The 27,974-nt window shown below is 45.8% G+C and overlaps 1 protein-coding gene across 6 annotated transcripts in view; it reads left to right on the forward strand.

Annotated features, from left to right (window-relative positions):
* Positions 1 to 27,974, forward strand: part of SIPA1L2 (signal induced proliferation associated 1 like 2) — a 242,677-nt gene that overhangs the window by 209,120 nt on the left and 5,583 nt on the right. For 3 of the 6 annotated variants that reach the window (XM_018042332.1, XM_018042336.1, XM_018042333.1), the window contains 5 exons: positions 4,083 to 4,236; positions 6,449 to 6,713; positions 14,742 to 14,873; positions 27,206 to 27,259; positions 27,782 to 27,905. In XM_018042332.1, coding sequence (XP_017897821.1) covers positions 4,083 to 4,236; positions 6,449 to 6,713; positions 14,742 to 14,873; positions 27,206 to 27,259; positions 27,782 to 27,905 — 729 coding nt within the window. The remainder of the gene's footprint in view (positions 1 to 4,082; positions 4,237 to 6,448; positions 6,714 to 14,741; positions 14,874 to 27,205; positions 27,260 to 27,781; positions 27,906 to 27,974) is intronic. The other 3 variants (XM_018042334.1, XM_018042335.1, XM_018042337.1) reach the window with 3 other exon arrangements.

Below are 27,974 nucleotides of genomic sequence, written 5' to 3' on the forward strand. Positions count from 1 at the left end.
TGTGTTTCCTAAACGTGTGTGTGATAGCACGAAAGAAAAAAATCCCACCTAAATTTTTAAAAGTTAATTAATCGATTGATTTGGCTGCATCAGGTCTTAGGGGATCTGCGTTGAGGCACATGGACTCTCTAGTTGCAGCAGGTAAGCTCAGTATTTGCCGCCCTCAGGCTTAGTTGCCCTGAGGCATGTGGGATCTTAGTTTCCCAGTCAAGGATAGAACCTACGTCCCCTGAATTGCACGGTGCATTCTTAACCACTGGCCTTCCAGAAAAGTCTCTGTTCCCCCGAATTCGAACATGACTTTGATTTCCCTTTCAGTTGTCACATTTGTAGGGGCAAGTAGGGAGGGATGTTTTCTATCTGTTGGAAAAAAGAAAAGATAAAAAATACTGATAACCAGTTCCATAACACGTGTGAAGACTGCCATGTCTTTGAAAAGACAAAGCAATCACATTTTGAGAATGCAAATCAATGGCCTGCTCAGGGCCATTTATAGTAGCTGGTGATTTGCTTATTCTTTTATGTGAAAAAAGTGAAAGTTGCTCAGTCATGTCCAGCTCCTTGGGGCCCCATGGACTACACAGTCCATGGGATTCTTCAGTCCAGAATACTGGAGTGGGTAGCCTTTCCCTTCTCCAGGGGATCTTTGAACTCAGGTCTACCCACATTGCAGGCAGACTCTTTACCAGCTGAGCCACAAGGGAAGCCCAAGAACACTGGAGTGGGTAGGCTATCCCTTCTCCAGCGGATCTTCCCGACCCAGGATCGAACCAGGATCTGCTGCATTGCAGATGGATTCTTTATCAACTGAGCCATCAGGGAAGCTCACATATTTTAAGGACAGCCTTAAAAATTAACCTTCACAGGCACTAAGTGATGGCATCAGTCTTTTGCTGTGTCTGCTTATGTCATCAGTGTGAACGGTGCACGAGCGCTACAGCTGTCTTCAGAGAGCTCTTCTAGACCTTAAGGTTAGTCCCTGAGCTAGGATCGCTTTTTCCCTTAAGAAATGACCCCACTTCTTAAACATGTCTAGCATGGCATTGCCTTCTAAATTAAAGTTACTTTTAATGCTAAACTTGAACATAGAGCACTTCTCTGGTGGTCCAGAAGTTAAGATTCCATGCTGCCAATGCAGGAGGCGCAGGTTTGATCCCTGGTTGGAGAATCCCACATGCCATGCAGCGAAACATAGATAAATAAATAAAAGATCATCATAGATCACTCATTTAAAAAAAAATAATAGCAACTTAAATAAAATGGAAATTGGACATGCAGTCTTTTCTTTTTTTTTTTTTTTCCAGAAAAAAAACCGTCATGCCAGTAATTGCAAAGGAGTTGTTTAGAAAGAAATTTTTAAGAGATAACCGCATTTTATGAACACGTGTTCCTGGGGTCACACTGGTGCTTCTGTCTGATAGTCTTCCGGTGCTCCACAGGAGTCCATTCTGAGGCTCCTATGTTCCACCAGTTATTTGTAGAAGTGCTTTGCACATCATTGAGAGGCTGTATCTTCCCTAAGGGTCTCCTTGAAGAGCCAGGAAAGGGTGAAGAAACCCACTTGGACATTTCTCCCTAGAGAGCCTCACCATTGGTGCATTGTTTAACACTCGTTTAGCAGCACTGACTTCATAAAAGAGAGCCAGCATGGGGAATATTATGAGTAAGGGGTTCGTGTCTCTGGAGGGCAGAGGGGTTATTTCCCCTCATCACACCAGCTGGGTGCTGGAACTCGAACCCAGGCCTCCCCCCGGCTCTTCTCATGGGCCCTGCTCATCCTGTCAGATGTATCGTCCATCTAAGGCAGACATGGTAATGTATCGTGACCGTGGTCCTCCAGGACTTTGCAACTATATTGAGATTTGTCAAAATAATGTGTTACCAAATCACTGAAGGATATACTTTAAAAAAGATCAGCCAAGCGTCATGTGTATCCCACTGAGAACTAGCAAATATTTGTGTCTCAATGTACACAAAATATAAACCAGTTGTGCCCCCCTGAAGTTCCTCATGATGCAGAAATTGCCCATAAAGTTATATTCTGGGGCTTCCCTGGTGGCTCAGTGGTAAAGAACACACCTGCCAATGCAGGAGACACAGGAAACTCAGGTTCGATTCCTGGGTTGGCAAGATCTCCTAGAGAAGGAAATAGCAGCCCACTCCAGTATTCTTGCCTGGAGAATCCCACAGACAGAGGAGCCTGGCGGGCTATAGTCCATAGGGTCACAAAAGAGTTGGATGTGACTTAGCGGCTAAATAACAAAGTCATATTATAGGTAGGCCCTTGTTGATTATTTTTGTTCATAATATAATCTTATGTTTTAAAGTGCAGCAAACAAGAGCTGCTTACTGGCTCGTTGTTAAGCAGCCGTGAATGTGCGCCTTGAGCACAGTGCAGCTCATACCATCTGCAGACCCTCAGTGTCCCGAGAATTCTCTAGATGCATGGTGGTGGTCCACCATGCTGGGTTTACCCACGTGGAGAATTACAGTAGGCATCAGAGATACAAAGCTAATTACATCTGATGTCCCGTTTTCAAGACTACCCCATCTCAGGGAGGAGAGAAAGGGTAGCAGTTACTAACTGCAGTATTTTATAGGCAGTTCATAGATGTATTATTTCACTGCACCACCTGGGAAGCCCACTTACTGATATATCATTTGGTAATTTTAATAAAGTCACTTAAGTTAGCAGAAAACGCTAGCGATTTTATTCAAAAGCATAGGGAAACTGGGATAGTACATTTATCAGCAACTCTAGGTATTACGTTTTCATTTAGCAGTTATTGGTAAGACTCGGGTTTGGGTTTTTCTCCCCTATGTCTTTCCCAGAGTAAATAGGACCTGGAGCTCTTGCAGGCCTCCACCCCAAATCTCAGGGCCCACAGCTGCACACATCTGAAGCCCTCTTCACAAAAACTGTAGGGTCAGTTTTCCCACATGGCTTTTGTGCAGAACCCCTATCCCCCCGGGTCTTGGGTTCTTTTTTAGCTCCATCTTCATGCCCTGCCATCCTGCAAGCCAACCAGATCTTCAGTCACATTTAGAGATTTTTATAGTTTCTGCCCCAGTCGCTATTGCTGGTGCTTCCAGTGCCAAAAAGTTTGGGACCCCGCACCCAACTCGAGAACAAAGCAAGAGCTGTAGCAACTTCAGATAAATAGTTCCTAATGTCGAGCACGTCTGTGTGTTTCACATCCTGATAACTTCTCAGCAAGCTGTTCCCCTGTGACGCAACAGCCTTGCTTTAGAAATGGGGTCACCTCTGTGGCGCAGGACGGTGACACAGGTCATCTTCTGTGGCCTGCCTCCTGGACCAGCATCGCATTTCTGGGTCACGTGGCCTGTCCATCTCTGCTGACAGCCCAGCCCCCGGTTCTATACTCACCACGTCTTCAGAAATGTTCCAGACCAAAACCTTTCAAAAAATAACTCCCCAGTTTTCTCCCTGGAAGAGGAGCGAAAACAGTAACTCAGCTAGATAGTCTTGTTGTCCATAAATACATTTCTGTACACTGATAAGGGAGGCAGCTTCTTTACTTATTCAAGCGGCTCTGTGAAATTGCTGATAATAAAAATGCTTGGCATGTGCCCAGATCGATTACTCTTCAGTGTCAAGTTCCCCAGGGTCCTGCACGCTGTGTTGCTGGGTGGACGGTGGGGTGTGGTTGTCCAGCCACAAGAGAAAGGCTCTCTGAATTTCCTGAGAAGCACCAGGCTTTCTTCAAAGAACACAGGATAATCTCTGATGAATTATTGAAACTGTGTTTTCTGATACCGATTAGGAAAGGGAACACACAGCCTTGTTTGAAAAGTTGACTCTGTGTTTTCTCATTCAGGGCTTTGGGGATCTGATTTGTCTCTGAATTATTCAGGACCCTAACTCTGCTGTTGAGCTCATTTCACACACGTGAGATGGCATGGGGATCCGGAGGAGATGTGGCTAAAAGGAACCCGCTCAATAATTAAGAGTTGGGTGTGTGTGTGTGTGAATGTGGTGGTCGAAGGTAGAGACTGGATTTTAGTTCATAAGGGTACAGGCACTTTACATATGCTGATGACCCGTCTCGATTTCCTCCCAGGCTGTACGGTGAGATGGACCTGCTGTCCTCGGCAGCTCAGCAGCAAGCAGTAGTGGGAGATGCTGTCTCAGAAACTCAGCACGTGCTCTCGAAAGAAGACTTTCTGAAATTGATGCTTCCCGACAGCCCCTCGGTGGAGGAGGGGAGGAGGAAGGTCAGTGACTTTTGTGTAGCTTTGAAGTTACCAGAAACACTAAGGAAACGCCTGAGACGCCAGGATTCCCAGGGCCGTTTTCACACTAATATTCCACCAGGAAGCAGAGTAAGGCTGAGAGAGGTCAGGAAGGGAGACTTCTGGATGGATAGAGGGAGCTGCAAGCAGGCAGGCCTGGCCTCACCTCTTGGCTGCAAGGACAGTCGGCCATGTGGCGTGTTTTTTTCATTTTTGTTTTTCCTCTTCACCATGTGATGTTCTACGTTGGCTCTGTGATTTGCTTATTTACCTCTTAGCCATGTGATTTTGTACACGTGACGTGACTTCTTAGCTGAGTGTCGTCCTCTGCAAAAAGGAGGCGACGATAAGTGTACTGCAGAATTTGCAGGCTTATAGCAGACATAAGAACCAGCCTCGCACGGGGCCCATCCGTGACGGGCAGTCAGAAACAGGAGCTGTTGAAGCTCACACCGCCTGACCGTTTTGCTCCAGAACTGTACCACGGGCAGGTTCCCTAAGCCATCCTGCTGTGTTGTCGTCCTGTCCCACAAACGGGCGGGAGTTAGGTACTCTGCTGCCTGTTGCTACCATCAGAGTACTTACTGTCCTTATTCGTTTTAGCGTTATTATTAATTGTTACAGTCTTTCAAGCCAATTTGTTAATGTGTAGAAAGTGTGAAAAAGAACTCACAGGTAATCTAGCCCAATCTCCCCTTCTGGCAAGTAACTGAGGCCCCGCATGGTGACGTGACGTGCCCATAAGTATTTGGTGGCAGTCAGCAACGGAGTGCAGCCTTCTCCCTGCTAATGCAGCACTCTCTTGTCCAAATGAAAAGAAAAAAGGCGGGCATTGCCGTCTTGACTGTGATCAGGATAAACAGCAAGTCTTTGTGCTCCCCTATCTTCCCTATAATAAAACAATGCTGCAATTAACCTAATTGTGTTCTGAGAGTAACAGTCTAATGAGATGCTACCTCAAAGCTGCTTTAATCTAATGGGTCTGTAATCAAGTTCTGAAGAGCCTGCTGGTCGCGTGTGAAGAGGGAATCCCAGCAGAATTCAACAGAATGAGTCTTTTTTCCTTTTTTTTTTAACTTGCATCCAGTCATGTATATGGCTCTGTATGAGCTTGGGTGCAGGCTGTTGTACCAAAAATGCAAACGCCTTTTCTTTTAATAGGAACGAACTTCTCCTTGACATTTTTTTTTTTCCTTCTAAGACAAACTGCCTTCTTTTCATGGTGTAAACTTTGTGGCTCATACACACTCTGGTTCCCATTCATCAGTTGGACAGCGTCGACAGAATGGAAGGAACACATACAATGGAAATATTTTTAGCCTTGTGGCTGCATTGGCAAACGTAAATAGCTGTTTCTATATTTGCTTGATGCAAACTTTCTGGCTTTTACTATTATTGATGCTAAAGGAATAAGGAATGTGATTCAGGATATAGGAGTCAGACACTCAGATTTGATTAAATTTGTCTTGAGTTTTTGACTGCTTGCTTCGCTAGTATGAATTTTCCTTACTCCGTCTATGATTTAACAGTACTTTTAATGGTTTCTTTAAATCTGATTATGATTGATTCCTATAACTCAATTTTCAATAACCGTAATAAACTTTTATGAGTGTTACTTTAAGGTGGATAGACAATAAGATTTTCCTGGACTGATACTGTCTTTCTTGAACCTGTTTGTTCTACTTAGAAAGCTGCTCTGCTCAAAAAATTGATATTATTATCTAGATTAGATTGAACCTCACTCTCATGTAGGTGATTGGTACAGAAATCACCTAATGTTAAAATGCAGTCATTTCTAATTAAAATCAAGCCACCAGTCAGTGTGGTTTCAAATAACTATTACCTGGAATGGCGACCTTCTGTATTTCCAGAAGCTGCTGTGGCTATGTGGTTATGGAGCTGCCGTTTAACATTTCAGAATTAATAAAGCTGTGCATGTCTCTAATTCCTGGTAGTATTTCACAGAACGTCAGAGGAGGAGAACATCCAAATCCAATAACTGCAGGAAGCCTTTGTGCGTTTGCCTCTGTGACCCGAGTGCCTGGTGTAACATCGCGAGCCACAGCCCTGCGCCTTCCTGGGCACAGCTCAGAGATGCCCACAGGGCATGTTCGGGACCCACCCGAGTTAGCCGAGCGCCACGCTTCCAGCTTTCTGACATCTGTTCTCCTCTCTCCCCCGTATGAACCCCTAGTTCTCGTTCTATGGGAACCTGTCTCCACGGCGCTCACTGTACCGCACCCTCTCGGACGAAAGCATCTGCAGCCATCACAGGGGCTCTTCCTTTGGCAGCTCCCGCAGTTCCATCCTTGACCAGGCACTGCCCAACGATATCCTGTTCAGCACCACCCCGCCCTACCACAGCACCCTGCCACCCCGGACCCAGCCTGTGCCCAGTGTGGGGAGTCTACGCAGTGAGTGCCCGGGGCGGACTGCGCCGGCCTCGTGGGCTCTCTGGGGTGGGTCTCTTACAGAAGCTGGGGGGACTTGCTTATTCTTTAATCTATATATATGATTTGGTTGGGTGTTTGGGGTTTTTTTTAGTAATTTTTAAAGGTGAAAAGACCCTGATGCTGGGAAACATTGAGGACAGGAGGAGAAAGGGATGACAGAGGATGAGATGGTTGGATGGTATCACTGACTCAATGGACAGGGGTTTGGGTGGACTCCGGGAGTTGGTGATGGACAGGGAGGCCTGGCATGCTGCAGTCCCTGGGGTTGCAAAGAGTCGGGAACGACTGAGCGACTGAACTGAACTGAACTGAAAGGTGATAAAGCCCCAAAGTGGACATTTTTCAAAAGTTAAGCACTACTGCCAATTTTGCAGAAAATTGAAAATCCCACATTAAACATTTTTATTGAGGAAAAAAACTAACCTCTCTACTATAACTGGGCTATTATATCTATAAAGAAAAAATGTCTTAAATTTGATTTTATAAAGAGAAAATGGTGGCATGGGGCTTATTTCCTGGTGGTCAGCATGCAGGGACGAAGGCTGATTTCCTCACCTTCTGTGTCTGCTGCTTCCTAATCTTTGAGACCCGCTGATGGTGATGGTGAGGGTGGCAGCTGGGCAGCAGGATATGTGGGCCCAAGCCCCATCACTTAGATTCTCTGTGTCCAGTTCATTCTTAAGATACTGTTAGCCACAGGTTGACTAGGTACTTCCTAAATGATTTTCCTTCAGATCCTAAAATCTTTCCTTTTTATGTAGTGTAATGGCACCCTACCTGGAAAATCCCATGGACAGAGGAGCCTGGTAGGCTGCAGTCCATGGGGTCGCGAAGAGTCAGACATGACCGAGCGACTTCACTTTAACTTTTCACTCTCATGCATTGGAGAAGGAAATGGCAGCCCACTCCAGTGTTCTTGCCTGGAGGATCCCAGGGACCGGGGAGCCTGGGGGGCTGCCGTCTATGGGGTCGCGCAGAGTCAGACACGACTGAAGTGACTTAGCAGCAGCAGCAGCAGTTCCTTATTAACATGTCAGTGTTGAAGGGTGGTTTTTTTTTTAACATTAGTTAGCTTTATTTTCTTTGTTCATAGTTAATTTCTGTTGTATAGAAAGAATGAGGATCTAATCAAATATATCTGTCATCAGGGTTTTTTTTTGTTTGTTTTTTGAATTTCACCATAGAAAGCATTATCTTTAGAATCCTTTAGAACCAATTTGAACCTCATAATACACATGTAAATCCCAGGCTAAATGACATAAAAGCTCTAATAATCTTTCTAATGTTTAACATAATTAGGAATGAACCTGGTCTCATAAAATTCTTAATCTATTTCTTTAAGTAACATAATATCCTGCTCGTTATGAAAAGTCCTTTTGCCCAAACTGGAGAAACCTGTATACTCTTTCTTGATAAAGATATGATGGTCAGACAGACATATTCTAATACCCTAATATTTCTGCAAATGTGTGTCCTTTTTTGTAAATAGATGACTTAAATGGCCTCTTAAAAGCTTTCCTGAAACCAGTAAAACTATTTTCTTGCACATGTTATATGTTTCACTTGAAATGCTTGAGGTGTGATGGTGAAATCTACGGGATAAATGTTAATATAGTTCTCACATTCTTACATTCATTTGCTTCCTCGTGGAGAAAGCACAATTGGTCCTTAAACATCGCAGATTTGAACTGCAGGAGTCCACTTACACACAGATTTTTTCCAGTGTGAATATCACAGTCGTGTATGCTCTACGGTTGGTTGAATCAGGGGATGTGGCACCTCGGATATAGGGGCCAACTATACAGCTACACACAGATTTTCTGTTGCGTGGGGAGTCCACACACCTAACCACCACATTGCTCAAGGGTCCGCTGCGTATCCTCTTTCTTGTTTACCGTTTTTTCTTAATAAGCATTACTTACTCAGAGCCATCTTAGTGTCACAGCAAAAGTGAGCAGAAAGCACATAGATTCCCACGTACACAGCCCCTATCCTCCACAGGCACAGTCTCCCTATCAACACCGCTCATCATGGGGTGCGTTACAGGACATCGACGCACCTTCATTACCCAAAGCGCATAGCTTTCGTTAGGGTTCACTCCCGTCATTCATCCTGTGAGTTTGAACAAACGCATGACTACACATATCTACCATTATAGTATTATACAGGATGTTTTCATCTCCCTAAAACTCCTTTGTGCTTGCCCTGTTCATCCCTGTCTCCTGACTCCTGGTAATCACTGGTCATTTTACGTCTCCATAGTTGTATTCTTTCCAGATTGTCGTATAGTTGAGATCGTGCAGGAGATAGCCTTCCCAGATTGGTTTCTTTAGTATCTCACTTAGTAAAATGCATCCAGTGTTCCTCCCTGGCTTTCCACGGCCTGAAAGCTCACTTCCTTTTAGTGCTGACTACTGTTCTGTTCTCTAGATAGGCCAATTTATTTCTCCACTTAGCTACTAAAGAACTGTATTCTTTTTTTACTGTGTTCAAAGGCACAGTTGAAAACAGGCAGGAGAGACTGTTCGCTATCCAAGGTTAAAGCTGCCTGACTTGAATTCATTGCCTACTCCTCTAGGAAAAGCAGTGAGAACGGCCCTTGCTGTTTGCTCTTCTCAAGTGAGATCTTCTCTGGCCATGTTGTTGCTGTTGTTTTAGTCGCTAAGTGGAGTTCAACTCTTGGTGACCCCATGGATGAAAGCCCACCAGGCTCCTCTGTCCACGGGATCTCCCAGGCAAGAATGCTGGAGTGGGTAGCCATTTCCTTCTCCAGGGGATCTTCCAGACCCAGAGATCTAACCCATGTCTCCTGCCTTGGCAGGCAGCTTCTTTACCATTGAACCATCAGGGCATGTGATTCCTCCAATTTCTAAACTTAACAACCTACTCAGAAAAAAATTCCGTCAGTTTGATGGATAGAATGACAAAATGTCAGTAAGGCAGCTGGGAGTAATTTGAATTAGTATGTCTTCTCCCCAAAACCTGTGACTCTTTCCTCCCTTCCCACCAAGAGATTCGGCTCTAAGGACCTGGTCGTCTTTGGGAAGATGCTCACCCCTGGGAGCCCTGACTCCCACAGTGTGGGATGACCTGTGTGGTTATCTCTGTTGTGTCTACTCAAGACAGATATCCATCATCCTTTGCCTTCTGTGACTTCTAATCGCTCAGCTGAGCCCCAGTAAGCAGATCTCTCTCTGAGAGTAGTTCCAACAGGCTGACCCTGGAACACACTAGAGAGTGGACACATGAAATCTTGTGCCCAGCAGACATCTTGAGCGAGAAACGAGGACTACTTGGGGTTGCCTAGGAGTTTCTCTTAGTTTCAGAGACTTAGCTTCACGTCTTGGATCGGAAGTTAGGTTAGTGCTGCCAGGGCAGGTAGCACCAGATATTTAAATAGCAACAGTGGTGGAGCTAGAGTATGCAGAAGGCACGTGTATTCTCCTGAAGTCTCTCCATCATTACTCCTGCAAGCATCTCACCTTCTGCTCATAGAGACTCGTTTGGATCTGGTTCCTAATTTGGACCAAGGACAGTGTGAGGAAAGGTTGGCAAACCTATCTTTTCACAGTGAATCTCGTGAGACCTCATCGCTGCCCCTTTTCTCCATGTAATTACCAGTCACAAGCTTCTCCTTCTGATAGCTTTAGGTTCTCCATGTCTCAAAATTGGGCCTGTCTCAGAATCTTTCTTCTCCTGAGACCAGGATCTTAATCCAGCCTTGGGAGACAGATGACACTTAATAGGCACATTCTAGGTGCGATTCATGTCACAATTCATATATATTTCCTAGATGGGGGAGGACCCTGAATGTGCTGTATCGTTCTGTCTTCAACTTGGAGGTACAAAAAAATGACTTGCTCGAACAATTGAAAAAACTCTGAGATGTTTCTGCATTACATTTAGGGCCTTTGTTTCCATCACTGGTTTCAGAATAAAATTCCTTTAGTGGGCCAGGTAGAAAAAAAAAAAGTGGGAAATTTTGACACACAGTTCACCGGTCCCAAAGCCAAAGATACCGAAAGGTGTTCATAGGCTCTTTCTCCTCCCAGACCACATGGTTACCTGGCTTCACTCAGTGCAGTCCCAAGCATTGGTAGGTTTAGAGCATGTTTAAAGAGAACTCATGATTTTTTATGGAATATATAAAACCCTCCAGGGAATGGTAGAAATCTTCATAGGTAGGTAGACAAATAAGAATTCTTAAATTTTGGAAAATAAAGAGAGTATTAGGTTCTGTGTGTTCCCACATCCTATAGTTGTGACACCTAAGCCCCTCACAAAGGATGATCCGTGAAGTTTAAAAGGCATGAGGAAGATTTAATAGAAGTAAAAGAAATCAGTAATTTCCTTTTAATTTAGTAGCCACTTAAGATGCCGTAGACCCCAGCAGGAGACTCAATGTGTGTGGCTCTCGCTCGCCCCACAGACAGTGTCCACAGACATTAGAGGCAGGGTGTTCTCTGACTCCATGTGGCATTTCTTTCTCTATTTCAAATGTTCTCTGTCTCCCCTGTAATGAAGAGCCCTCGGTTTCTGGAAAGTAATTGTGAAACCACAGCTATTTGACCACCAGGAAATGCTGTCAGGAGGGCTCTTCAGCATTTATAACAGCAGCAGTAAAGTCAGATTTAATAGATGGTCCCCGAGATTTCAGGGTCGGGATAAAAAACAGGAAGCCACACAATCAATGTCCAGGCCAGAGAGCGGAGGCCCAGGCAGCACTGCCTGCACTTCAGCCGTCTTTCGGAAATCATGGCTCCCTTCCTGGGTCGGCCAGGAGAGCAGCAGGGACTCCAGAGTAGCGCTGGCTTGAGAGCACTGGCCCAGAAGTAGCAGGCTTTGGCACCTAAGTCACGCCTTGTCCTCCTCATCTGGAAAGCCCAGGGAACAAGCTGGTGACACCTGCTGTGGTTGCACCAAGCACAGGGGCTAGCTCCTGCATGTACTTCCCCAGGCTGCAGAGCAGCAGCTGCAGGACTCATCTGCTCCTTGATGGTTCCTCAAGGGTGGAACCCACATCTTGCAGGATATTCCGTCCCTGACTGCTGGGGATATGGTACCTGCCGGGACCTGGAATACAGCGGGTGCAGAGTAGGCGTCCCCAGGGTGAACCTAATGTCAGTTACAAATATTATAAAGAACTTTTGGGGGTTTGAAGCCTTACCCAGTTATATGATTTTCCAAGCATTAGAAAAAATTAGGTATTTAAAAAAATTGTTTTATATTTATTTTTATTTATTTTTTACAGTAGGTCCTTGTTGATTATTTAAAATAATTGGTGCTTTTCAGGCTTCCCTGGTGGCTCAGTGGTAAGGAATCCACCTGCCAATGCAGGAGACAGAGAGATGTGGGTTCGATCTCTGGGTAAGAAGATCCCCTGGAGGAGGGGCATAGCAACCCACTCCAGTATTCTTGCCCGGAGAATCCCATGGACCAAGGAGCCTGGCATGCTACAGTCCATAGGATCACAAAGAGTTGGACGCTACTGAAGCAACTTAGCATGCACACATCCCTTCTTTCCTGGTTCTCCATCAGAGTTGGAGGAGGTTCAAAGGATGTCCTGGCTTTGCCTGTGGCTGTGACGAGCCCTGCTGTGGGATTGCGGGGCCCACTCACCCACACCTCACTCACTCTGGGCAGAAGCTTCTGACCACAAGCTTCAGATTTGTGCCGCATAAAATCAGAGCCAGGTCTCCTTTGTCGGTCACCCCGTTGGGCTTTTGGGAAAGATGCCCTTTGAGCCCACAGAGCGATAGGGACAGGACGCGGGTACGATGGACTCCGGCGCGGCACTGCTGTCTCCCTGCGTTTGCCCCTTTTCCTGTCTCTCCTGTTTTTCCCTTTCTGCCTGGCTCCTGTTGGAACAGCAGTCCCCAGCCTTTTTGGCACCAGGGACTGGTTTCATGGAAGACAGTTTTTCCACGGACCAGTGGCAGGGGGTCTGGGTGGATGGTTTCAGGATGATTCAAGCACGTTACATTTACTGTGCACTGTAATTCTGTTATTGTCACATCAGCTCCACCTCAGGTCACCAGGCGTTCCATCCTGAAGGTCGGGGACCCCTGGGTTAGAGCCGGTCGGTATCGTCTGGTGGCCCCGGGGAGAAAGCACACAGCACGCAGAGTGTGCATTGGGTCTGATTTTGGGCTCCAAGATGCCGAAAGCTCGGGTGAAGGACTGTTTCTTCACAAAGGCAAAGAAAATCCTCATGTTGACATTTCTTAGCAAAACGTGACCGAGAGAGTACACTTTCTGTAGAAATGTCCATTCACCTGAACAATTTCTCACTCTCTGATGTTTTCGTCTCCAGTGAGGGAAGGAGAGGCAGGGGGTGAGGGGGTGCCTCACGCACGCTGGGTTCCAGCCCGCCCTGGGGCACTCTTCCCAGAGCTGCCAGATGCATGTAAATATATATATATATATATATATATATATATATCCCTGACAGACTCACTGCAAGGAAATCAGTGGCAAGAGTAATTGCCACCAAGTCAAATAATTTTTTCACGCTTGGTGCAGAAAACCTACTTCAGCTGCTGTCTCTGAGATAAAGGAAGTGATTGGCAAATGACTGAAGATCCCCAGGCTTCCTGATCTTTCTCCCTGGGGGGTTGAACCTTAAACTCTGGGTAAAGATGGGACCTGGGTGGAGTCAGTCCAGCCTCTGCCCTGTGGTGCCTCCCTGGGTTCAGAGGGCCCATCGGGAGAGGAACAGACAAGGACAGAGAACCTCATGCATAGAACATGCTGAAAGGGCTGTTAGTCTAAAGCACGAGCAAGTGGAGAGGGAGGGTGGCAGGAGCGACCTTGGTAAAGTACCTGTCACTGGGTTCCCTGCAAAATGGATGGGGCAGGACTTCCCTAGCAGTCCAGTGGTTAAGCCTTCACCTTTCAATCCAGAGGGCATGGGTTCCATCCCTGGTTGGGGAGCGAAGATCCCACATGCCTCACAGCCAAAAAACCAAAACATGCAACAGAAGCAATATTGTGTCAAACTCAATAAAGCCTTTTAAAAAGGGCCCACATCAAAAAAGTCTTTAAAAGTAAAAAGTGGAGGGGGTGATGGCTTCATATCTGAGTGGGGTGGTATTAAGAGCAGAGTGGCTCCATTGTTAATTGCAGCTGCTGGAGTAGGCTAAGAGCTCACATGGAAGGTGCTGGAGAGGGAGGGTTAGTGTCTTTCAAGGGCAAATCCCAGGCTCCCTCCATCCCGGTCCAGATGCCAGCACTTCACAGCCACCCCATAGGACGTGGGAGCTGAAATTACAGGTGCACTTGGTTAATTACGGCCCCTCCATAACTTAATTGCAGGCTCAGACAGCCAGGTGGTCATTATTTTGATTGGTCTAATTAGTCAGATGTGTCCGTGAGCAGCTGTGGGCCATGGTTCTGGGCAGGTCCAGAAGAGGCGTGTTAGGGGAGCTCCAGCCTTCGGGAAGTGTGTCTGCAGATGCATAATGACTTCTTAACAGCCAGTATTACTAGTGACGTAAGTGCTTCACGTCCTGTGATGAGAGTTTAGGAGAAGAAGTGTACAAGGTGTCTTTGTACAGAAGACTAGCAAATACTCAGTGCAGAATGGGGAGCGGGTTCAGCCACTGATCAGACCATCTCATTAAGTCAGAAGTGAAATTCAATCACCAGTTTTATACATAGCAAAATGTAGAAGAGAGATTGTACCAAACCATTTTTACGGTAGAGGCTTGCAACACTCTTCCCATGGGGAAGTCATCCTGAGGAAAACAGGACGTGATCCTCAGGGTGGTCAGACCCAGGTAGTGTCCTCCAGAGGAGCCCGCCCAGGAGGAGCTCACCTCTGTGTTTCTGGTTCGTGGGAGCCTCAGCCCTGATCTTGCACCGGCCCCTGCCTATTGGCGACCCCTAAGTGAGCCTGGCACTTGTGGCTCTTTCACAAACAGCGGTGGGATGTCTGTTTCTTTCCTGGGACAAGAACCCCCCTGGGCCCTTCTGAAGGCCCAGCCAGTACCCACACTGCTATCTGACTGACGCTCTGGGTTTTTTCCTGTCTAGACGAGTTCTGGTTCTCCGATGGGTCCTTATCGGATAAATCCAAGTGCGCAGATCCTGGCCTGATGCCCCTCCCAGACACGGCCACAGGGTTAGATTGGACCCACCTCGTGGATGCTGCCCGGGCATTTGAAGGTAAAGACACTCGGCCACTGGGGCTAGGGATGGCAGGGCAGGGGTCGTCTGGGTCAGCCTTTGGAGGCTCTGCACATCTTCCCGGAGGGAACCGAGGGGGTAGCTTGGGCTGATACTCGGGGCATTTCCTTAGGGAGACCCAGGCGTGTGGTGAAGTGACCCCTAGGCAAAGGGACCCCCAGACCTGCTGCCAGGTCAGGTACCAGCTGTGGTCTGGCATCAGCCACTTTTCCTTTTCCACCTCTGTTTTCTTATGTGGAATGTCAAGGTGATGACCTGGGACACAGACTGTATGTTTCCACCCAGCTTGATGAGGTGAGACAGGATGGGAAGGCCCTGCAGAGGTCCGGGCTGCCCAGTTTGGCAGGACAGGCGCAGGCCTGGGAGTCCAGTGGCTCAGAGTCCATGCAGACTCTGGTGGGGCCTCCTTGACCCAGCGAGTGTCTCCTTGTCTGGCGCTGGCGTCCCCCTCTAACCCTGTGGCTGGGGACAGTGCTGAGCTGGCTGATCTCTGGGGCCCTCCGTCCGTCACTGCCTCACTGCCTCCCACCGTCTCTGGTGAATATTTCAGTGAACTTCAGAGGGGAAGCTGCTCCATAGCAAACATGTTTTCTCCCACCTAAAGATAATGGGGCCACAGACAGAGGGCATGCCTGTCTCTGTCTCCCAGGCATCCTCAGGACCTGCGTGTGGACCCAGGGGCCCCCAGTGACAGGGTTCCTGACTTTCTTCCATTTGCTGCCAAACTCTTTCCATGACTGCAGCTTTGGCTCCTGGGTAACAAGCAGGATCCGCAGAGGGCAGACCATTCTGGGGCCCTGTCTGAGGATCTCCCGTGTGTCTGAGTTATAGCAACGGTGTTCACTGCCACCAGCCCCCACCCCCATAGAGGGGCAACGCCACCTGATGGGCCCTTCTCACCCCCGACCCTGTCACTGCCTGCTCGAGTAGTCAGTCCTCATCACCTGTGATGTGCAGGCTTCAGGAAAGGAATCCACGTTCTTTTCCCAGGAGGGACAGGTACACTTTGCAGTCAGACTGCTTCGGGTGGAGTCTGCCGCCCTGACTGCCTCTCTTCACAAGCTGCCTTGCCAGTCAGTTTCACTCATCAGCTGGGATCAGTGCCTCTGGTCCTAAGCACCTTTTAGGGTGGGGTCTAAGGAGGAAGTGAGTTAGTCTGGGCTCTGGGACATTTTTCTCTGATAGATGAGAGGGGGAAACTGTTAGAAAGAAACTCCTGCAAAACACATGGGCTGTTCCTGCTCCCTTGATGGAGAGAGGACAGCTGTTTTGGACCTGCCAAGTACTCGTGGGGTTTGCATTTGGATTCACAAAGTAGCTGTTCTGTGTGAAAACTTGAGAATGCTCCTGTCTGCTTGGTAACGCAGCCTTCATTTCTTTCAGCCAGAAGTTGGTTAGAGTGGACTATAAAAGCTCCAGTGATTTCCCAGGCTCCCAAGACTAGCCTGGTGTGACAGAGCCCCAGAAGGCATGACAGGTCTCCCCTGTGTCCAGAGCAGCCTAGGCAGGAGGGAGCTGCCTTTTCTCTAGTATGTCCTGTGCATGCTCTTGTCTCACTGCCCAGTGAGAGTCTAAGGACTTCCGTCTTCTCTGCTCCCCCCCCCCACATAAATATTTGCACAGTACATCCCACTCCGTTCTGCGTTATTCACATCTCTGTCACTTCTTACTGAGCGATGAGTTTCCTCAAGGGAAAACTGCTTCTTAAATTTATCCTATCTGTATTTATCAAGCGCGCAGCAAGGTAACCAGATGAAGAGAGCAAGCACAGAGGAGCCGGAGGTATAAGGTGCACAGGCTCCCTGCACCTTTGAGCTACTGCAGCTCATGGTACAGATTTTAACCTCTGAGATCCTTTCGCATCGTGTATTCATTATTCTGATTTACAGCAGTGTGTGTGGGGGAATATAGGGGAATCCCTTGTGGCTCAGCAGTAAAGAATACACCTGTCAGTGCAGGAGAGGCAGATCCGATTTCTGAGTCAGGAAGATCCCCTGGAGAAGGGAATGGCAACCCTCCCCAGTGTTCTTGCCTGGAGAATCCCATGGACAGAGGAGCCTGGCGGGCTACAGTCCACAGGGTTGCAAGAGTCAGACACATGGACACAACTTGGCGACTCAGCCACCGCCACCATGTATACACGCTCCATGTCTGGCTCCACCGTCACTGGGGTCTTTGCTTGGTTCCCTTCTGCCTCTGCAGAATAAAATCGCTGCTATGAAGTGGGACTTTGCAGGGAGCTGGGCTGTGGGTGGGAGGTCCAGATAGCACAGGGGCACAGACAGCAGTGGCTGGTTTATCCATCTGTGGACTGTGATTGTAATTGCAGCCCTACTGTGGGCTGCGGGCCTTTGAACAAGTCACTCAGCTACGTGCTTTATTGCCACGCTGAAGGTTGATCACCATGCCTCTGAGGTACACACTTGTGCTGGGCTTCAGCCTGCTCATCTATGAAATGAAAACCTTTCCAGAGACCTGGCAAGCTCCTCTCAGCCCTACCCTCACATTCCTTTCATCAGCGTGTTTCTGAGCTGATGTTCGAGGCCAGCTGGGCATCGGCCCTGTCAGACAAGGGAGGAAAAAGCAGAAACATCCTGCTAGCCAGTGACTCAGGGCAGGGGTGCCTAAGTTGAACAGATAGAATGTGGGATTCTGTTTGCTAGGGGAGCAGACTTTGGTTCCCTGCCCTTTCTGAACTTTCCAAACAACATTCTACCGAAAATATAGAGGGAGTTGAGGTCATGTGTAAAAGTTCCACTCACTTTTTGGTGCCAAACCATAGGGTAGTATGCCATTTTGAGACAATAGTCAGTTCCGAAAGATTCAAAAATCTGCAACTGCAGACCTTTGGCTAATCAGATCCTTTTGTATCAGTGTCAGCTCCACTGTGGTGGAAGTGGACACGGTGGTGACCATGTGATCCATCCCCTTGACCACTTTTTTTTTATTATTAATTAGTTTTATTGAAGTCTAGTTGACTTAGAATGTTGTATTAATTTCTGCTGCATAGCAAAGTGATTCGGTTATATGCATATACATACACACATGCTTTCTCATATTCTTTTTGTCCGCTGTGGTTTATGGTTCTCTGCTCTATACAGCAGGACTTTGTGTTTTATCCATCCTATGTATAATATAGTTTGCATCTGCTAACCCCAACCTCCCAGTCCATCCCTCCCCTAACCTTCCCCCCACCTTGGCAATTCCTAGTCTGTTCTCTGTGTCTGTGAGTCTGTTTCTGTTTCATAGATAAGTTCATTTTGTCATATTTTAGGTTCCACATATAAGTGATATCATGTATTTGCCTTTCTCTTTCCGAATTACTTAGTATGCTCATCTCTAGGTGCATCTGCGCTGCTGCACGTGGCATCACTTCACTCTCTCATGGCTGAGTAGTATTCCATTGTATACATGTAATATCTGCTTTATCCATTCATCTGTTGATGGATATTTAGGTGGTTTCCATCTCAGTTGTCATGAATAGTGCTGATGTGAGCATAGGCATCCCTCAGCACTTTAAAAAGAAAAGTCTTTACTGGATGACCAGTTGCCCTGCTTGTGGCTTTATCTTTCTGTACCAATTCTCAAAGCTATTCCTGAGCTAGACTCAACTTCATGAAGAAAAGATAGTCCAGAAAGCCCCTGTGTGCCTATTTAATCATTACAAAGTAATCAAGGCATCTCAGGATGCCTTACTGAGCTCCGACCCCTCTGGAAAGAGTCTGGGCCCACACATGATTAGTCAGCACATTTGAAGACAGGCTTTAAAAAATTGAATGTATCTGTTGGGTTGAGATACCATGAGCCTTGTATAATGCCATACTGTCATTTGTCCCTAGCAGGCGTGACTCTTCCCTGCTGTTCTGCCTCATTTACGTCCCACGCCTTTATCTAAGAGCTAAAATTGACACTGGACACATGGGTTTAAGAATTTGGTTTTACTATCCCGTGCCGATTCCTATTTCCTCTGGTGTTTTGAGTGAGAACTAATATAAGTGAACATTATCTTCAAGTAGTGCAGACGTGGGCTTCCCTGGTAGCTCAGCTGGCAAAGAATCCACTCGCAATGCAGGAGACCCCAGTTCGATCCTGGGTTGGGAAGATCCCCTGGAGAAGGGATAGGCTGCCTACTCCAGTGTTCATGGGCTTTCCTGGTGGTTCAGATGGTAAAGAATCCGCCTGCAATACGGGAAACCTGGGTTCAATCCCTGGGTTGGGAAGATCCCCTGGAAGAAGGCATGACAGCCCGCTCCAGTATTCTTTCCTAGAGAATCCCCATGGACAGAAGAACCTGGTGAGCTATAGTCCATGGGGTCACAAAGAATCAGACACGACTGAGTGACTAAGCATAGCACAGCACAGTGCAAAAGAACCTCTACATTGGCCTGATCCAGTCTGTTGTGACCTTATTGGTTGGAATTGGAATTGCGCTGTTTGTAGATAAAAGGAAACTAAGTGTATTCCTGAACTTAGTTTTCAAAATAGTGTTGAAAAATTGTTTGTTTGTCTTTTAACTCAGTTAAAAGGAACTAAAACAGTCTTTCAAAAGAGGCATCTAAAAGTGTCCCTAATTTTGTGTATGGGCTTGGGTTTTGTGACCAAGGAAGAAGCTCCTATCAAGTATGAAAAAAAAAAGAATACAGCAGCAATACCAAATTAATCAGCCCCAGTCTTGGTTGCTTAAACGTGTTTGAACTCTCCAGGTACACAGTGTGCTCTCTGGGTACACGGAAGATACCATTCACAGTGGTGTAGGAATACAACATTCTCTAAGCATCCTGTGCATAGCATTCCCCAGGGGTCACTAAGAGAAGGCGCCTTTCCGCACACTTACCTCCACAGGCATGAAATGGGAATTAAATCAGAAAATAGGAGCAAAACATAAACGAAAATCTTCAACAATTCAGACAGCTCTAAATGTTTGTCTAGTGATGATTGTGCTCCCCAGGGGGCTTAGCAGGTGAATAATCTCCCCGCCGTGCAGGAGATGCAGGGGACATGGGTTCAGTCCCTGGGTCGGGAAGATGCCCTGGAGGAGGGCCTGGCAACCCACTCCAGTATCCTTGCCTGGGGAGCCCCATGGACAGAGGAGCCTGGGAGGCCACAGTCCACAGGGTTGCAGAGAGTTGGACACAGCTGAAGCAAGGAAGAATTTAGGACTATGATAAGAGCGTCTTTTTCTTTTCTAATAAGTGAAGATGAAGAAGAGGTTACCTAGAGAAGTCTTTGGACTACAGCAGGTAGTAGGCCTTAAACAAAAAGACTGCTTCAGAAACTTATATTTAAATGGAAAAACAAAATGAAAATTAAGTAACTGTACTTCAAAAACATTCTACAGAGGTTGTGAAAAGAAAATTTAAAAAAAGGAAAGAAAGAAATCAAATGATTTTCTTAAAAAACTTTCAATTGAAATTTCTGTGAAACTTGTAAATTTAATTAATGGTCATTTTTTTCTTTGAATATTGGTAAGCCAATATAAATTGGTTCAGAAAATGAACACACAAGTGAACAAAATTAGAAATGAGGAAGGAAATTAGTATTAAATAGATGAGAGATGATAGCATGATTAAGGGATGGATAGCATGATTAAGGGATGTCACTTTATTCCTATATAGGAATAAATCTGATGAATAAGATAATTGGATATTTCCTGCAAGAAAGTAGGGGGGAAAGAGCATGAGAAACAGTAAGTAGAAGTCACAGTGTGGAGGGCATTGAAAAAATTATGCAAGAATATTTCCAGATCCCAAATATCACCCAAAACTAATGTTTACAGTTAATTATTTCAAAGTTTCAAAGAGCGATAATGCCCTTGCATAAATTTTTCTTGAAATGTATTAGCAGCCTCATTGCATAATAGGATTCTTTCCTCATAGCACATAGAAAAGAAAAATTGTAAGACAATCTTAGTCATTCATGTTGATGTGAGACAGCTTAGATGAAGCTCAGTCATAAATTGAAAAGATATTCATTGTTATTAGCAAGAAGTTAGCTGGTTTAATCAAAGAAAACTTTTAATCATAATAAGTTATAATAGATGAAGTCATTAGCAGTTACCATATCAATTTCTCAGAAAGGGTATGTATAATAGAATTAAGACCTATTTCTAATAAAAATTAAGAATCGAGAGATATCTTCAAACCCTAACAAAGAATATCAACTTTATTCCATAATACTTTTAAAATTGATTTACAATGTTATGTTACTTTCAGCTGTAAACAAAGTGATTCAGATATATATATATATTATATATACAAACGTGTGTATAAATATTTATTTTTTCTTTTTCGTACTCCTTTCCCTTACAGATATTACAGGATATTGAATATAGTTATATAATACTATACCAAATAACACTTAATGGAAAAAATTTTTTAATGTTTAAAGTGTATCACTTAAGTCTAGAGGCTAAGCAAGGACATCCTCAGAGATCATGTCCTTTAATTTGCACTGGAATCCAGTGTTCAAAAGAGTAAATTTTGAAAGGAAATATTTGTGGATATAATTCTATATCTAGAAAATATAAATCAAAAATTATTAGATATTATAAAGTAGGTATTCTAAAGTATATTTCGTATTTTTATAAGCCTCATTTCAACACATTGTTATTAGCCTTTTCAGTTATCTATTTCTGTATAACAAACCACCCTAAAATTTATGGCCAAAGACTATAGTTTGTCATGTCTCATGATTCCATGGGTTGGCCAGGCTCAGCAGAGTGGTTCTTCTGTTCCTGTTTTCAGTTGATGTCAGTCATGCAGCTGTATTCAGCTGGAGCTCAACTGGGTCTGGAGCATTAAGGTGACTCCGCTTGTATGCCTGTATCTGGAACACTGGGATCTGGCTGGAGCCTTGTCCGCAGCAAAGTAATTGTGCTTCTTCACATGTGGCTTAAGGAGTCAGGAGAGCATAAGCAGCAGATATGTGATGTTTCAGGACCCAGAACGTTATATCCACCACATCCTGTTGGGTAGAGGAAGTCCAAGGCCAGCCCAGATCCCAGGATGGAAGTAGGCGCTTCGTCCTGGTGTGAGGAGTGGCATGTGCAGTCGTCCACATAGAGTCATAAAGGAAACCTTAGCAAGGTCAAAATAAAGTCCTTGGGAGTTCACCCATCGTTAGAATCATAAGGAGAGAAGGCACTGGGCACTTTGATACCTGAAAAGTCCTGATATATGGAAGGATAGGAGTGGATAGAAAGCACACAGGAAAGATGAGAGCCCTTCCTGAGTTAATTCATAGAGTTTGTACCATTTCAATTCAGATATCTGTAGGATACTTGCATCCATTTGGAAAATAGATGAATAATGGTCAACAATAAAAGTTTACTGCAAGTCAGTAATAATTAAAACAACATAGTAATGATTCAAAAAATAGAAATTAGTCCTTTTGAAGGAAAAAAAAAAGAGCCTAGACCAAAACCTGTGTATATTTAAGAGTCAAATGGGAGTGGGGTGGGATTTCCATACTCCATTTGGATTTAGGAATTGGAAAAGTCGATTCTAGAAAAAGTAAAGACAAAGATTAATGTTTTACAAGCATGCCAGTACCATAACTATGGATTTGTGAGAGAACATGCAAAATACAATGGGACCAGATAAAAGTATTTAAATCTTTTATGAACCTGGAAGAGAACATTAAAGGGGGAACTGGGGAACATGGGTAAGATTTGTGATACATTTGATAGGTGAAACCTAAGTGTCTCCAATGAATGAAGGAACATGACCACCAAAAAATACCAAATGCCCGAGAAACGAATGGTCAGGACATATGACACACGGTCCAAGAGAAGGATCACACAATAAGTAAGGACTTGAAAAGTGTTCAGCCACACATGTAAGTGTGGACAAAAATGAGCCACCTTGTGAGTATGAAAAACCGCGCAGCCGCTCTGAACAGTTACGAAGAACACTCTCAGCTGGTATCATCACAAAGATTATGAAACAATCCATCTTTGTGTTCAAGCAGAATGACAGCATATAACTAGAGCCAGAAAATGTACCCACCCTTTGACCAGAAATCTCACTCCTGAGAACTTGCTTACTGGCAATGATTCAAAAGAATAGAAACCGTTCAATACAGAAATGCTGTGCAGCGTTGTTAAACATTAATTAATAAGTAAATAGATATGTTATGCAACTCTGCTCCAAAACCAGTCTCTAAAAATTGAAAACTCCTTCATAAGCTTGTGAGAGAGAAGGTGAGTCGGGTGCAGAGTGCCTCTCACCAGGGTCCACGCCTGCCACTCCGTTCTCCTGTGATAGTTTGAAAACTGGCTGAGTCCCAGTCCTGGCTCGCTGCCATGTGGGCAGTTGTTTTGTTTTCAGGGAAAGGGGTGAGATGTGACCCTCTGCCCATCAGAACTCCGACACAGCACCTCTCATCAATGTTATTATACACTGAGGCCATCATCTGTCACCCTTCACACTTTTCACTTCCTTTATGTGTGAAGTGAAAGGAATAATGTAGGGTAGAGAGGGACCAAATGATATAGAGAGAGATCCTATCCCCGCAGTATGGTCAGGTGAACAAACCCAACAAGCAAAGCTGGCTGTGGGTTGGACAATGAAACAGGAGGAGAGTGGAGTCTTTTTAAAAGTCCTAGGATTCAAGGTGGTTCTCATTTGTCAGAATATCAGGGGTGGCCAGTTGGCGTGTTCTTGGGCATTTGTTAAGTGGATGATGTTGTCTTAAGTGGAACGAAGCGTTAAAGGCAGCTTTATAAACCGATGATCAGAGACTAGATGTCAGTATCCCACACGGCTCCCTGCAGGCCTTTCCTCCCCTCGAGATTTCAGCTCTTCCCCACTGGTGGTAATTATTGCAAGCGGATGTGTGAGCTCGTGGCATGTGCAGAATTAACTCATTTATCAGACACCACTGTGGAAATGAAATGGTTCATGTAAGTGTATCTTCCGGAGAAGTACAAGTTTACACTTTTATTAGGTTACCTATGCCCTTGGTTTCTTGAACAGAGCATGAAAAGCATACATTTTAAACAAATTTTTAATTGGAGGATAATTGCTCTATAATTTTATGTTCGTTTCTGCCATACAGTGACTCAAATCAGCCATAAGGGTATGTGTGTGTGTATATATATATATCCCTTCCCTCTTTAGCCTCCTTCGCACCCACCCCCAACCAACTCCTCTGGGTCATCACAGAGCGCCGGGCTGGGTTCCCTGTATTATACAGCGATGTGTGTGTGCCCACTTGTAGCTAGAGAGCCCCAACTTTTCTATAATGTGTAGTGTAGCAAAGACATTAGGACAGCTTTGTTTGTGGAAACGGGTTTCATTTAATTTAGCCTCACGCTTGCATGTCCTGTGCGGCATGCGTCTGGGGCATATCTGTTCTCCTGTTCCTGGCCCTCAACAGACATGGCTAGTTGATCAAGCACTCATCCCTCACGAAGCAGGCTTGGCCTTAGGGGGTTCATTGCTCCAAGCAGCTGGCCTGGGGTCATGGGGATTATTTGCAGGCAACTGTTGTGTCAGCGATCTCAGCTCCACACGGATATGGAGTAGCCTACTGACTGTGCATCCTCTTGTTCAGTGCTGAATGCACCAGGGTGAGAAACTGACAGTAAACGAGGTCCTGCTGTGTAGCACAGGGAGCTATATTCAATATCCTGTAATAAGCATAATGGAAAAGAATGTCTATATCTCTATATAGCTGAATTGCTTTGCTCTACGGCAGAACTCAACACAACATTATAAATCAACTATACTTCAAAAAAATAAACTTTAAAAACAAGAAACTGACATTGCAATCAGGTTTTTTAAAGATGATTTCAAGGGAAAACATGTACAGTGTGGGTAATTGGATCCTTGCTGTGCTCACCGTTTACATGAAGTTCATATTCTGAGCCTCCCTTTTTCTTATAGTCTTGTCTGTGCCTTTTGGTTCAATGTCAGTAATTTCTTGGTTACTGAATATTTGTTATTACCGAAATAAGCTCTGGAGGAATAAAGCTTCTACTGGAAACTGTCACTAAATTAGCCATTTTACAAAGTAGTTTAGTGTCTGTAGCATTCTAGTAGCATTTCAACCTCCCAAGCTTTTTGGATTCAAAGTGAAATCTTCTTTGTGAAATTACATTGTTGGCAAAACTCTTTATTTCTGGCTTCTTGCCTCCTGACTGGTAGGACCTCATTTCTCCCCAAGGAATGTTTGAATGGCTGCCAGTAGTAAGTTCTGGTTCTTCAAATATGCAGGTATTTTATCAATTCAGGTAAAAATAGATGAAGCAAGCCAAGATGTTTTCATTGAGATATTTAGACTTGATGATCAGAACCAACTATATTAAGAAAGATAGAAACTAACTGAAGTCTCACTGGGTTGCATAAAATGTGGATGAGTCAGCAAGACTTTTAAAAAGTGAGCAAAATAAATTTTTCTTTTCTTTCATTCCTTTTGTTCAGTAGTTAAGTTCGCTGTGAAATAAAAAATGTGCCTGCTGCTTTGCTGTGTTTTTCAAGTGGGAATCATTTCCTGATTCAGGGCTGTCACAGGGCAGAAGGTTATCTTGGCACCCTGGCAGCCCAGACCCCCCACCCTTCCCCAGAGCCACTCACCCCCAGCCTGTGCACCCATCCTTCCTGCCCCACCTCTGCTGGTCACACCTTATCAGGCGTAAAAGCAGGCAGTGCCCAAATTATGCTGTTAATCTTTTTTCAAAAGCTTCTTTATTTTATATTGGTGTATAACAATTAATAATTGTTATAACAGTTAACAGTGTTGTAATAGTTTCAGGTAGATAGCAAAGGGACTCAGCCATACATAGACATGTATCCATCCTCCCCCCAACTCCCCTCCCATCCAGGCTGCTACGTGACATGGAGAAGGGTTCCCTGTGCCATACAATAGGACCTTGGTGGTTACCCATTTTTAACATAGCCGTGTGTACATGTCCATCCCAAACACCCTAACTATCCCTACCCCCCATCCTGCCCTCCCCAGCAACCATAGGTTCATTCTCTATATGCTGTTAGTCATAATTAAATTACAGATTATTTCATCAGATGTATAAATCCTACTAGTCTATCAAATTGGGAACATGGTCATCTCTCAGGAATCTATAGTTATAGGTCTGTCACCCTATAGAAGGTGCCAAGTGTGGAGCGAGCCCTTAAGCCTTTCCGGAATGTTGACTGAAGGACACCTGAGTGCCTGTCAGCAGGCATTGAGGAGTCCTGATGGGGGAGAGGGACGTGCGGCGGGGAACCTGCTGTATGCTCCTGCAGGTGGGGTGCTCAGCACGGCACCCTGGCCCTGCCGCCTGGCTCCTTCCAGAGCTCCCGGCAGCTCCACCATCCTCTCTCATTAGCGGGCTGTGTGGGACCCTCCAGAAACCACCGGCTGAGCAGGTAGCTTCATTAGGAGACGCAGCCAGCAGCCAGGGGGAGACGTAATAGGTTAAATTAAGCACAGAGCACCCGTGACACGGACCCCAGTATGGTTTCTCAGCCATTAATCAAATCATGTGAGAAAGCGGCAGCAGCACTAAGGCACCTGCTGTATCCCTCAGAGTCCAGCTGCAGACGCGCTCGGGCACGGGCGTGTGGAGGGGAGTCCGTGTGGATGGTGAGATGCATCCCTGGTCCTCACCTCCACCTTGCTGAAAAGCAGGGTTTTCTCTGCATGCCTTTCAGCATTTCTGGGCCAGTATTCTTGTGTTCAGCCCTCAGAGCTGGGCTAGTCTGGTGCCCATTTCAAAGAATATCACATCCCCTTTCCTGCCCAGCTCCAGACATTGAATGTGAAGTCACTGCTGCTGGGAACAGAAATGGCCCTGTGCTGTTTGGGGGCGGGGGCGGGGGGAGGGAAGGTAGTCACGCTGATCACTGCTGCCCGTGCTACAGATCTTCTCTAAGGGTTTTAGTGAAAATACTTGCTAATCTCTCTCACTACCACCATCTTCACCTTCAGGGAGCAGGTCATCCAAGCAGACCCAGAATGCTCACCTTCCTGCAGCTGGGTTGGCGTGTGTGTGGCATGCAGCTTAACTATTGTGCATGACAGCTGGTGTCCAGCCAGGACCATCACATGTGAAACGTACACTCTGACCACATACTTTGGCATTGTATTACAGTCTCTCAGGGCAGTTCTTGGCTTCACACAACATATACACACCAGCAGACATGCACACACACTTACACACACCTGCAGATACGCACACACTTATACACATGTGGCCCTCTCAAACCCACACATCTGTTTTTCAGAGGACCCATCACCTGCGCCTTACATGTACCCCAGAGTGAGGAGAGAGATTACTGTTCAAAGGAAAATTCTAAATCTTATTTCAGGTCTTGACTCAGATGAAGAACTTGGGCTGCTGTGTCATCACACATCCTATCTAGGTGATTGTTTGGGGCTGATTGTGGGCGCTCCGTCCTCCATAGCCTTTCCTTTCTGTTTCATTATCTGCACGTGTGCATGGTCATAGAAGCGCGGAGGGCTGGGGATGCACAGGGTGACATGTCCGGGCCATCGTGTCTCAAGGATGCTCTCCAGGTTTGGAGAGAGGTGTCTCTCCCGAGTTCTGTTCATCACCCAACGCCGTTCGTTCACACCCAGTGACAGCTTTGGCATTTCTTGGGATGTGCACAGAAGAAAGATTGGCTGTAGCAAATCCAGTGTCTGCTTGTTTTCCCCATGGCTGTGGTGTCTGTGTGCTATGCAGCCCAGCAGGACAGCCAATCTGAATGCTTGCTGATTGTCAGCAGCTTGCCTGAGATTGTTTTTCTTTGTTTTCTTTAAAACAGGGCAATAACTGGTTGGGGGGAGGGGCAGATTTTATTTAGAAACTGTTCATTTCCACAAGGAGACAGTGCCTTGCAGCTGTTCTAACGCTTCTGTCTGTGTGTGTCTCCCCTTCCCAGACCAGAGAGTGGCATCCTTCTGTGCCCTGACGGACATGCACCCTGAGCAGGACCTGGAAGGGGCCCAGGAGCTGCCTTTATGTGTCGATCCTGGCAGCGGCAAAGATTTCATGGACCCAGCTGGGTATGTGTCCCCTGTGGTGTGCCTCCTTCCCATGTCCCAGGCCCCAGCAATTAACAGAAACTCAGCCCA

Source organism: Capra hircus, chromosome 28, assembly GCF_001704415.2.
Source record: "Capra hircus breed San Clemente chromosome 28, ASM170441v1, whole genome shotgun sequence".
Lineage (NCBI taxonomy): Eukaryota > Metazoa > Chordata > Mammalia > Artiodactyla > Bovidae > Capra > Capra hircus.